Source organism: Acanthopagrus latus, chromosome 13 (genome assembly GCF_904848185.1).
Source record: "Acanthopagrus latus isolate v.2019 chromosome 13, fAcaLat1.1, whole genome shotgun sequence".
Classification (NCBI taxonomy): domain Eukaryota; kingdom Metazoa; phylum Chordata; class Actinopteri; order Spariformes; family Sparidae; genus Acanthopagrus; species Acanthopagrus latus.
The window spans coordinates 18,695,994-18,709,550 of NC_051051.1; the positions used below are offsets into that span (position 1 = coordinate 18,695,994).

At 39.3% G+C, this 13,557-nt stretch overlaps 1 protein-coding gene across 3 annotated transcripts in view; it reads right to left on the reverse strand.

The window, feature by feature from the left end:
• Positions 1-13,557, reverse strand: part of alcama (activated leukocyte cell adhesion molecule a) — a 72,765-nt gene that overhangs the window by 15,623 nt on the left and 43,585 nt on the right. For all 3 annotated transcript variants that reach the window (XM_037119290.1, XM_037119289.1, XM_037119291.1), the window contains exons 7-12: positions 7,449-7,573; positions 5,955-6,087; positions 4,731-4,843; positions 3,932-4,055; positions 3,143-3,264; positions 1,692-1,821 (exon numbers count right to left, since the gene is read on the reverse strand). In XM_037119290.1, coding sequence (XP_036975185.1) covers positions 1,692-1,821; positions 3,143-3,264; positions 3,932-4,055; positions 4,731-4,843; positions 5,955-6,087; positions 7,449-7,573 — 747 coding nt within the window. The remainder of the gene's footprint in view (positions 1-1,691; positions 1,822-3,142; positions 3,265-3,931; positions 4,056-4,730; positions 4,844-5,954; positions 6,088-7,448; positions 7,574-13,557) is intronic.

Consider the following 13,557-nt stretch of genomic DNA (forward strand, 5'->3'; position numbering starts at 1 on the left):
CTATTCTGTTTAGAAAATCTGTACCATTTCAGTTATCTGGTCTCAATACTGACCATTCCTGTAGATACCAGAGAGTTACAGGACACATTAACAATATTCCTATCACCTGTCCTAATATTTATGGTCCTAATATAGATGAAACTGACTTCTTTTGAAAGGTTTTTAAATTGCTACCAGACTTTAAATCTACCAATCTGACTGTAATTCAGTGGTCACTTTGAAATCTGATTAAATCCTTAAATGTAATAAATATATATAGAATACAGCACCCAACAAAGATCAGTCCATTTTTTTTTTAACATGTGCACAAAACAGATACTCTCATTGATTATTGCATCATTGATTCTAAGCTGATCTTCAGTGTACTACATACAATATGTTTCTTTCTGATTACAGTCCTCTCAGCATGTGTCTTATTTGGGCCTTCCCTAAAACCTTTTATTCCTAACAGTAATTTCCAGGATTACATGAAAGCATGGATTTTTTTTTTTTTTTGCAAGTCAACGATAATGGTGCTGTTTCAGATAATCTTTTGTGGGAATCTTTTAAAGCTGTAGTAAAGCATAACTGCCTTGTCGGAATAGAAATACATCTCTCTGAAGCTGAGAAGGCATACATATCATCTCTGTCCATGAAAAAGCTTTACTGTATAGTGACATTGAAGAATGAAGACAACACCATTTTAAGTGATCAAGTCAACAGGCCGAGACAAAAGCAATTTGAACTGAATGACAAGTCAGGCAAATTGTTGGTCCGACAACTACGAGGTGCATAGGCAAGTAGGTCTGTTTTTAAAATAAAGTCTTCATTTGAGTAAATCTTAATCAATCCACAAGATATAAAAAAAAACATTTCAAAGATCTCTACTAACAGTTATATACTAATAACTGTACTACATCAGGTGATGATGTAGAGATATTCCTGGATTCTCTTGATTTAATTGAATTTTGTGAATCTCCTAAAAGTAATCTATATGAAAATTTCACTGTTAAGAGAAATTAAAGAGGTAATTCAATAATTTGCATATTATATACCCTCCTTGCGGTTGAGAATGTTTAAATATTCCAATGTTAACATTTTTCCACAATCCTTTGATCTGCTGGTGTATAGACCCCTGAGTTTTTTAAACAATGAGCAAAAAGTGGTAGCAAAGATGCTAAGGAGGTTTGCTTAAGGAGGTTTGTTTCTGTTTGCCATCCACATGTTACTGCTGCATCACTTCCTAATTTCCCAAACTACAGAGTAGTGAGTATTGCATAATTTGTGATCTAAACATTGAGCCTGATGCATTGATTGCCTTGTTTTGTTGTTCTGAAGCCTCTCTTTCACTGCCACAAACTGTGCAGCACACACGTTTGGTATGTCATTGGCAAAGAGAATAATGCTAAAGGAATGGAAGGCTACCACTGTTCTTTGCTTTTCTTGATGGATTAGGGAACTTGTCTCAGGAATACATATTGAAAGGCTCACATCTTAGTGGAAGTCTCTGTTATGTAATATACGGTTGGGATCGTGGGATTGTTATTGTTGTTGTTTTTTTTTTAAGTGGGGTGTGTGTGTTAGGTAGTTTGTTTGTGGTTGTTTGTTTTGTTTGCAAAAAAATAAAAAATAACTAAAAGAGAAGCATTAGTGCATCTCTCTCTTAATCACTGCAAGCCAACCAACCAAGTTTTTGACTGGCATCAACTTACCAGAAGAAACATTGATGGTCATGAAATCTTCTCCAAGCTTGTTGCTGACAATGCAGGTGACAGTCAAGTTCACCTTAGGGATCACAGTGATTTTATGGGTGGCCTTGCCATTGATGTAAGTGCCCTCCTCCTGGAGACAGAGAAAAAAATATTTTTTGATGAAGAGGCTTTAAAAATATAGATAACATTCTTAAGCTGCAGACACATTATCGACTTTTCAATTCACATATAGTTTATATATTGCTTGACAGGTATGTTGTTCACTGCATCGTCGACATCGAGCTGAACTCGATACACTGGGGTCAGTCAACACAGAAATACTAACCGAATGCAAAAAAAACACAAAACATCTTCTTCCTTGGCAACAAAACCTGGATACAGTAAAGACATGTTATCTTTTAGTGAATTATGTATTGCACAATAGAAAGGTTGTCTTCAAAATGTGTTTTGTTATATAATAATAGTGTTGGGCAAGCTACTATGTATTTTTCTATAAACTTAGTAAGTTACCTTACAATATTGCTGTCTGTGCGACTAATGCATTACTGATTACTTCTGTGTTACTTTTGCCAAAATTTACAACTAGCACAACTAGGCAATATCAAATTGCAGTTCATGACAAATCCAAATGGGGGGGGGGGGGGTGAATAAACTCAAATAAATGTGATTTTATTCATTTTGAAAAGGTGGACTCTGGAGGCATTTTGGCATTTCAGCATGACTCTTCTCTGAGGGACATTCTTTCTGGTAACACGCTGGTAGACGTGGCGTTATGTGGGAAAATCTATAAATCTATATAGGCTTACTTTTTTGGAGGTTACACATTACTGCACACAGTAACTGTGATCATATTACTGATATCCTGTTAGAAATATGTTATATTACTCTGTTACAGTTTAAAGTAATTTATTACTGTTACACATTACTTTTGTGGTGCATTACCCCAACACTGTTTCTCTTTAAACAATGAGATTTGAAAGAGCATGTTTCCATATTGTTTTCTTATTCTTATCTTAAAAATAACAACATTATAATGTAACATTTTGTACAAGATTGTTCTTATTTCCACAGACCTCTCAGAATCAGGGCCAGGGTCTTGACATTGAACCATCATTTTTCTTTGTGTGTGGGTGTGTGTATTGTGTGAATGTTTTGCATTAAAAGAAAGTGTGGAATGAGTTTTTTATGATTAATGAGGCACCTTACTAGAGCAGCTCTCCAATTTGGTTGTACTTAAATGCACAGACGTTGTACTTAAATGCAATGACATTAAAGGCATTCTTCTAATTCTCAGTGTGACAGGCTTGTCAAAGACCACTTTAATCACACCACAATCATCATCACTGTTTGCTGTTAGCCCACTTTTTTCCCTGCTTTTGCTCCGCCTGCTGCAGCCTCTATTTCTCTACTAAAGATACTTGACACAGTTACTCACTCATATTCACACTTACATTTGTGCTGTTGATGCTCCATTGAAAACTGGGTTCTGGAACGCCATCAGCCTCACAGGTCAGAACTTTGTGTTGAGCATCATCAGCATATCGTTTTGTTAAGCTGGTGATCACAGGCTTTCCTGATACAAACACATCATGTTATTACTGACATACTTAAGTTCAGTAACATTTTATCAATTGCAAATTTTGCATGTGATGGTTTCAAAATCTCATGACCTCGAAGTTGTATTAGAAAAACTGATAGAATCCAGGTGAAAGCAGGGTGCCCTTGTGGATTTCAACAACTGATTTTGTTTTAGTTACAGAAGAGATGCACACAGAATGCAATTTGTTTCAAAGTCATTCTTAAATACGGTGTTCGGAAAGTCCCTATCCTGGCATTAATTAAACCCCTGTAAAGTCATTTCTGTGTCGGGAGATGAATTTTGTTTTGAATTGAAACCATACAAATAAAGATTGATTTATTGATCGATGTTCCTAAAACATAAACATAATCATAAACAATGTCATAATCCCTACATGGCTGTAAAATGGCTTGGAGGTAAGGGAATTTTAAAAACTTGATATTCATTGGAGAATAAAACAATTTGTTTTCTCAATAAACATTGTAGGCAGTGATCTGAAAATGTAATATAATCCAGTTTTGAGGTCAGAACATTTATCAAAAAATACTGAAGTTCCCCCATGGTATGTCCAGGGTAAGTAAGTAAGAGTAAGACATTTACTTTCAGTGTTCCACTAATGTTGGGCAAACAGAGGAGATGATGATGACAAACACACACTTACCTTCTACAACTAGTTCAAAGCTCTGATGTTGTGTGAGACCAGTAATGGAAGCCTCACATACGTAGATTCCTGCATCAGCATACGTCAACTTGATAAACTCCGGCTCCTTCACCGTCTTTCCATTCTAAAAGCCAGACTTAAACTGTCAGTTTGTGTGTTGTGTTGTGTGCTATAGCAAAGTGTACCTTAACTGCTAATTCAAATGCAACAGTATGTATCAATTCAAGTCTTACCTATTCATCTGTATGTATAGTATTTTCCCATTTTCAGGGTCACAGGAATGTTTGTTTCCGAACTCATTGTCGAAGCACAGCAACCATTATGTGGGCCTACTGAAATCTATCTCAATCAGTTTGATAAGAACACTTATCTAAAGTACTTACAGTAATTATTGGCTTTTTCTCATCTCTGCAGTATATCCTATTTTTGCAGCTGCGATGACAGAGACTTAAGAATGACCTCATCTTACTTTTTCTTACATTTCATACTAGACTAAACTTACCAATATCACCCATATCTTTCAAGGATTTTTACTTTGGGTTGTAGATAAGCCTTTGAGCACAGGGAGGAATAAATGGTTTGACACTGTGCCATCCAGCTACTGAGGTTTTCACAGTGTAAAAACTTGCTGCAGTCAGGCTTCATCACTGACTAAATATGTTGTAAAGAAGCAGTTAGACAAACTTTCTTCTTCTTTCATTGACCAAATATATTGTAAACAGGCAGTTAGACAAACTTTCCTCTTCTTTAACTCTCTTTTTCACTTTCTCTGTGATCAATAACGCTGCAGTACCATTACCTTTGTCCATGACACTTTCACGTCACCTGAGCTGATCTTCTCCATCTTCAGAGGCAAAGTGTCCCCCACTGTCTTCACAACCTTCCCAGTGGGACTCAGACTCAGGTCCAGGTCTGAAAAAACAGGACAGAAAAAGGACTGTTCTGTGTGGCAGTTGGCTTAAGGTAAGTGCATTAATTTTGCTGTCTTTTTTCATGGGAAACAGAGCAGCCATGTTGTGGTAACCTTGAAAGGGGACTAATAAACTCACAAGGTCAACTTCCAGACAGTTCTCTGCTTAGGGTTCAGCTTTTATAGCTACTCTTTGAAGAGCCAAATGATTCCCTTATATAACATTTGCAAACAAACCATAGTTTGCCTAAACACTATAGCTCTGACAACATCAATGTGCTTATTTAAATGTTCTGTGAAGCCTTCCACTTCCCTTGTTTGGGTGCTTGGAAGCAGAGCCTTGATTACTTTCATAGGTACTGCTCCTAGGCACTGGTTCAGGTATATGGACAACCTGGAGCAAAATCAGAGCAAGGGAAGTGGAAGCCTTCAAAGAACATATAAATCCTGTGGACAGTAACTATGGAGCTAGAACAGTCTCAGTTTTATTCACAAAAAAATGCAGGGGGATTTGTATCTGCAAAGCTGGATCTGTATCTGTGCCAGACTAATTTGTATCCATAAAGCTGGATCCGTATCTGTGCCAGAGTAATTTGCATCTGTAAAGTTGGATCCATATCTATACCTCTAATTTGCAATTTGTATATCATCATTTGTTCATCAACTTAGTATTTTTCAGTGGAAATATATTTATGAATTTCCACCTGTTTGTGTGGATACTTTTGTGACTCTTCTACCGGGCTGTTACTCTATTAATTGGTGTTAATTGGTGTGTACTTGTTACAACATGTGGAAGATGCACTGAAGCTGCAATGTGGGACAGACAGGAGAGGAAATGTGTCAGACCTATTTCTATTATAATCATAGGGAAGAGGGGAGTACATACTTGAAGGAGTGCTGGTTGATGTCAGAACGCGACAACCGCTTATCAGTTGACTGTGCCCCTTGCCCACCCAAACATGTGGTCACTTTTGCTGATTCAGTGTTAGAAAATGTTTAAGTAACCCTGGACTATGGGGTGCATAGGACAAAAGCTGGAAGTTTTTGTCTGTACTGCAGCAGTGCTTGGTGTGGTTTAGTGTACTTGACTGTGCGTATGTCATGAATACTCACAGCTAACAACAATGTTTTCGGTGGCCTCCATTTTCTCATTGTCAGCAAGGGAGCATTTGTATTCACCAGCAGCCCCTCTGCTGATGGCAGTCAAAGTGTAGGTGTCTGAATTTTCCACCAGCTTTTTCTCGCCCTGGTGGAGAGAGAAGAGGAGGAGGAGGCGAGGAGAGAGGAGAGAGAAACTATTAGCTTCTCTCATTCAGATGTAATATCAGGAGGGCTAAAAACATATGGGGATTATTTCTAAAGATGTTACATCATGATTAGATTTTTTTGACACAATATCAAACAAACATGTTTTCTTACAAGTGGAAAACAAGATTTGTGGGCCAAAACATCTCTGCAGAACTGTAGTACTTCATCATAATGCCATTTTATCACAGATTTTACTAATAGCATCTTCTCTTAGGATATCACACTTATACACATACTGCGGTTTTGATAATATTTTGATGTATTCTGCAGCCCAAATCAGGAAATGAAAAAGAACGTAAGAAAGAGGGGAGTATGATGACAAGAGTCATTTCTTAAAAGAGGAATGCAATGTAGAGGTCAACTTACTTATTTGAGAAGCAATATTGCTGACTCAAAAGAAGCACCATTTTAAATTTAACCATCATAAACTCTAGTTTTCCTATTGAAAAGTATCTTTTCCACTTTCAATTTTAAAAGAGAGGTAGAGGTGGGGGTTAGGGTAATGGTTTAAACTTGTATTAGGTTATAATATCTCAGTATGTGCACAATTTATTTCTCTATTGAAGTATGCATTGCAGTATGCATGAGAATGGCAGCTTTAAACAATGCTGAAGCAACTTTAAAGTGAGAAGCTGAGAATTTGACGCTTATGAAGTGCTTTCTTCTGCCATGAATGTCCACAAACATGTTTTTTGGTTGCAAACAAAGTCGGTCATTGATGGCACAGTGGCAACTGTAGCCCTCATTGCCGGTATTGTACTCTAATGACACAGTGGACGGACCAAAGCGTTGTGACTGGCATCCATGACGAGCAAGCACTTTCCTCCCATTGCTGCTGTACAGTAGCTTCTTCAAACACATGCTGCAGAGGCAAGCACCTGGCTCCCTCAGTTTGTGGCACCAAGTGCTGAATAGCTTCCCATCTCCACCATTTCCCCATCTCCACCATTTTCCTCTATCTGTGCACAGCACCATCTGTCTGTATCTTCTCCAGGTTTAATAAACTTTGCTTCCATTTGAGCTGAATTGGAGGGTTACCACATCACACTCACGTTTTTTGGCAAACCCACCGCACTCTACTTGTGATTGGCTAGCACCTGTTGTTCAGTGTTCATATTATTGGTAGGTGGAACTACCCCTTGCTTTGTTGAAGATGATTGGTAAACCATGTCAAAAACAAATCCCATGTGGACTTTCTTTTCCTTTGCAAATATTCATATGCCAGAAATCTGGAACCACACCCAAGTACTCTAAGCTCTGGGTATGGTCCTGGAGGTTGACGTTTGGGCTCTGACTGACCTTGACGTGGAAAAAGAAAGCACTGGGTTGAGGGTTGCCATCAGCATGACACTTCAACGTCACGTTATCTCCTTCTATGATAGGACCCTTGGACATAATCTGAAGGCTGACTTTCTCTGATGAATCTGAGAAAAAAGGAGAAAAGGTAGCATAAGTGTCAAAGCTTCACAAACACCTTCCATTGACTTCTATTGAAATGATTCACCTTTACACTGGATTAACTAAATCAATTACATCATCAAGCTGCAGCACAGAAACATCCCAGTGAGCATCAACAAGAATTTCAGCATTGAGTAGTTGTACTTGAATAACTTAAAACTGGATGATATTTGTAATGAACATCTAAGAAGTCTTTTCACCTTCTCTTTAACCAGATTACAACATCAACATGTCACAAAGCACAAATTTGTGTAATAATTTTGACAATTTGTTCTTTTATTGAAAGAGAGATGATATTAATTATTGTCATATTGCGCTGATAGGCAAAACGTGATCTACATGAAAATGTAATTTCAAGGAATTTAATGCTGCATATTAACATGTCATACTGTAAATATGGAACTATATAGCGGGATTGTCAAAAGTATTGAAACTTGTTTTGCATGTAGTTCTCATACTGGTCATTTATGATGTAAATAATGAAATCTATCAGGCCTACATATACATATATATATATATATATATATATATATATATATATATATATATATATATATATATATATATATATATATATATATATATTCTTGTAGGTATCATGAAATGAGGAAGGGACATTGCAGTGTTATGTCCTCTTCCACCTCTGGGTGGTGTAGTTCTCCCTGTTTGTGTTTTCTTTTGGCTGCTCTTGCTCTCTGCCTATGTGTGAAAGTTGTTTGTGGTCCTTTTGTTCTCCTACAGTCAAACTGACATTTTGACTTGACTGTTCACACTGGATGCAGTTGATGGTCACACATTTGAACTTGAGTTGAATCTGTTTGTCCTCACTCCATATGAATCTCTAGTCATATTGTGACCTATTAGATCAACCAATAACTAAGGTGAAAGACCTCCATTAAGGCTCATGTGCCCTCACTCCTCAGAGTCTGCTCCTTGTTCCTCACTCAAAATAAGCTTTGGGACATCCTACAACCTCCAAGGCAAGCTATGAGTGGGGAGTGATGAAACAACAAATAAGAGAAATATGATGCATATGGAGGCTGTTTGTGTAGATACAGGTGCAGTATCTGTCATTAACTAAGCGGTGTATGATGTCTATGATGTGAGTTTTGATAGGTTAGGAGGCACAGGGTGCTAAGGTATTGGGCAGGCTGATGGCTGATGGTATGAAAGAGCCCCCAAAGCACTTTGAGGCACATGGCAGGATAAGTCTGTTGCTGAATGTGCTCCTGAGCTGCCTCAATGTCTTCTCAGACACTACCCTCACACTGTCCAGTTCCATCCCCAACACAGAGCTGGCCTTCTTGAACAGAATATTCAGTCTGTTTGTGCCACAACTGACAATGCCACCTCCCTTGCATGCCACAGTACATAAGATAACACAGACCACCACAAACTGGTAGAAAATCTGTAGCAGCCTAGTGCACACTGAAGGACCTAAGCCTCCTCAGAAAGAGGTCTGTGGTGGGCATCAGTGTTGTCCAACCAGTCCAGTTTGCTGTTCAGTTGCAGCCCGCGAAAGTGTCAACCATCTCCACCCCCTCCCCATTTATGGGTGCACAGGGTTGTGGGGCTCCTGCTATGATGGAGGCACACTAGCTCCTGGGTTTTCCTGATGTTGAGCCACTGACAGTTCCTGTCACACCGTCCAACAAAGTCCTTGACTAGGTATCCATACTCTTTTGGCCTGTGCTGCAGCCAACAATGGAGGTTTCATCCCAAAACTTCTGCATGTAGTATGTTCCTGCTTTGAGGCAGGGGTCAGAGGTGTATAAAGTCAACAGAAATGGTAGCAGTACAGCTCCCTGAAGTATGCCGGTGTTGCACGTCACCATGTCAGACAACAGCCTTGCTGCAGTCTGTCTGTCATGTTATAAATGGTCCACCTGCATCATTAATAAGCTTCCCAGCTAGCCACAGTGAAGGAAGATCACAATTCTGACAGCGCTTCACGGATTCTCCAGGTGTGTGTAAGCTCTGTGAAGCAAGTACATGGTGGCATCCTACACACTGATGTCAGCACAGTGGGCAAACTGAAGTGGGTATAGGTAGTCAAGGGCATAACATCGGTTTGAAAAGTGGGGGGGACACAAAAAAGTTGGGGTCTGATTTGAATACCATTTTATAAATTTCTAGATGCTTTTAATCACATTCTCACCCACTTAAAAGCAACACATTATGATGAACATGGCTGTCATGCTAAGTCATAGGTGTGATTGGCAAAGGACAAAAAAGCAGGAAAATATACGGCTCCACTATGTCTCTCTTTACATGTATTTTGTTCCGTTGTCAGCCTCAGCTAAGAAAGCAATAGTTCTACCCACATGTCCAAAATTCTTAGAACACAGTGTTTCCCCTAGATTGTTTTGGTAGCCTAGCAACACTAGGGGGGGTCCTGGGGGCCACCCCCCCCAGAAGAATATTTTGAAAAATAACCCTTTAAATGGTGACTATTACATATTCAGAATTTCAGAATCAGAATCTAAGACATGAGACAAAATAGTGTAGAAGCTGACATTGCTGCTTGAAAATATGTTAATCTCTTGAGCATTAGAGAACTTTTTTTACCATTATTTTCTTTATTATATATTTTTTATGGAAACAGTGTCTGTTTCAGAAGTCAGTGGGTCACATGACATGGAAGCTATTAAAAAAAAACATAATTTGTGCATATTAATATTCATATAAAATACAGGAAGCACTAAAGCTGTGTCTCATTCCTCTAGTTTACTAATACAATCTGCTGCTGGTTTGGAGTTACCAGGTCACATGACATACTGAAGATATTGAACAATATTATTTGTATTGTATTAATGTATTGTATTATTGTATTGTATTATTTTTATTGTATTAATATATTTAAGCAAGTAAGTAGTATTTAAGTCCCTAAATCAGTTACCAGCAGTTCAGCATGAGGCTCTGGGAGGTGACCTAACCGTCCTACTGTTGCTGACACTGGGAGAACCTCATTAAAGATCCGAATCCATGCACGTTGTGTCCGAGCCCGGCCAGGCCCGACACATTAACTGTAATTATGAGCCTGAGACCAGTGACGGTTCTACACGGGGGCCTACAGGGGCCAGTACCCCTGTAAAAATGTCCCTGGCCCCTGCTGTGCCCCCCGAGCTGACTGAGTAATAAAATTAAAACAAAATAAATTGATCAAGTTACCACGATTTTACGCGCTAGCGGCAAAAGCGGAACTACACGGAGTAATTAGAGTGACGCACCCAAGCGATGCATTGCCGGGTGCGAGATGAGAATGAGAATGGCAGCAACAGGTTCTGAAGAGATGGCACTACTAATGTCTTGGTGCAAGACGTGAAGGTAAGCAAAACAATTTCATCTGTAAAGTGATTTTTTGCATGTAACCGTGTTACTGTTGTTCCTCACTCAGGGTTCTCCCCAGAAATTTTTCGTCACGGTCGCAATCATCGGACGGGGCGGCCATAGTTGGTTGCTATCGTTGGATGGGGGGCACAGACAGACGGACGGACACTCGCTCGCTCCTCACCCGCTATCGCTATTGTCGGACTGGGCGGTCATTATCATCGGACCAGGGGATTCGGACATACGGACACTCGCTGGTCACCCTCATCCGCTACAAAGCAGCTAACATTGAAAATTAGTATAGTGGCACTGAGCTAGCAGTATAGCGGCGCTGCGCCACCGTTCCATTGTCTGGGGAGGACCCTGTCACTCTGATAAGAAAATCTAGTTTGTAAATGTCTCATTATGTTTAAATATCGAGGCAAACTCACCGAAGCAGAAGCAAGAATCTGAATGTCAGTAACGTTATCCTAGCTAGTTCTACAAAATGTTGTGACGTTAACCACGTAACTTTATCAGTCTTGGCTGTTGCATTTTGATAAATAATACGTTTATTGAGTAAAGTAGTCAATAGTATCAACCCATGTTAAGTCGGGAAGGATGGTTCCTTGTACAATGAGATGTTTGCCTCTACGTTGTGTTTCTACTTCTCATAGTTATCGTGAAATGAGAAAGGGACATTGCAGTGTTCTGTCCTCTTCCACCTCTGGGTGGTGTAGTTCTCCCTGTTTGCCTCTCCTTCACATGTTTCAGATGTGAATTTCAATCATGGGTTGGAGCAACTACCTATAAGAGTGGGTTTTCCTGCAGAGTTCAGGTTCTCTCTCATCCCAGGAGTGCCTCCTTGCCAACTGTTGCGCCTGCTGTTTTCCTGCTTTTGTTTCTTGTTCATTCTTGATTTCTTTAAATTCCCTGTTTGACATTATTTTGTAAATACATACCCCTGCACACATATTCCTTCTGACTTTGGTCATTGTTGTGTTGCAGTTAGGGTACCTGGTTGTAACATGCAGGTGCTTTCTGCCATAAATTATTTTTTGCGTCATTGACGCGTGATTCTTATGTTAAAAAATAAACAAATACTTGGCCTACATTTTAAAATAAATGCAGACAACAGTAAATAAATGTGGTTTATAGTTGCGCTCAATGTTTTACTGTGCATCTTTCTAGTGCTGGGCGGTATGACCAAAAATGTATATCAAGGTATTTTTCAAAATTCTAACGGTTTCACGGTATATGAAGGTATTTTTTTTTTCATGCATAATCAGGTTTTCACAGCAATTTCTACTGGTTGAGAGAGGAATTACTAGCCCCTTTTAGATAGACAAGGTGGCACATTTGCTGCAAGGTAAAGGCTGCACTCTGCCGCCCTGTCTATCTAAAAGGGAGGTTTAATATTCCTTCTTTCCCAAAAAGCCGCCACTGGGGTAGGCATAAACATGTGATGTGACGTGATGCAGGACGTTGGCCGTGAACAGAGACATACAACATATGCATCGGAAGAAATGTGGCGACACTTGATAGAACATTGAAAACGGTCCGATCTGAAACAGTGTCCAGGGTAGCGTTTGGAACGTTGTGTAATCAAATACAGCGGTATGGGGGTATATTAAAAATTCATATCATAACGAAAATATACTCCGGTATTCGGTGTGAACCGGTATACAACCCAGCACTACATCTTCCACAGATATCAGCAAGTCCAAGAATGATGTAGCAGTGCAGCCCAAGTTAAACATATTCTCAACCACTGTGATGAGGGACATGAGACTACAGGTCTCCTACAAATCTTAAGCTATTGAAACCATTCAAATATCAAAATGTTCAGCTTTTTAAGGACATGAAGGTGTCTATTTTTCTTTTATACTTTTGGAAATATTTAGCTTTTTCTGCGAAATTTCCCCCATTCATCCTTATGGGGAATTTTCATTCTGCTATAACTTCAGCATATGTTCAGCTATTGAAACCGTTCAACTATTAAAATGTTCAGGGAAAAAAATTCTCTTCAGCTTGATTTAGATCCCAAACCTTTTACTCAACATAGACAATGCATACATAGAAATGTAGGAAATCTTTCTTGGGTAAATATAGTACACTCAGGGATTTCATTTCCATTTCCACTATACCTTTCATACTTACAGTTTTGGATGTGGAAGCCCTGGAGCGATACGAAGTCAAGCAGCTCTCCCATAAGCTGCAATGTTAATTTTGAGCCGAAATTTCTGCTGAAGAGCAGACGGTACCTGATTTGTCTCTTGCGTTTGTGCCCTCATTTCTCACTTTCCAGAAATAAAAACAACATCAACGAGTTCGGCCATGTCTCCTCTCACTTACCATATAGATATTTTTGCCCTTACAGTTACGTTTTTTTCTAAAATCGCAGGGGTTTGGGAGGAGTTTTCCCATTCATTCTTATGGGGACCTCATCATCTCTGTCTCTGCTACTTCTCCAGCGTGTGTATCTCAAGAATGCGTGTGTAGTGCCTGAGCTACAGTGTGTGACATCATCTTTAGAATGGGGAGCAGCTGGAAAATCTGGAGAAAGAATTCTCTTCAGCTGGATTTGGATCCCACATTTTTTCCTTTACATAGAGGATGCAGCCATTTTTAGCGCTTTCTG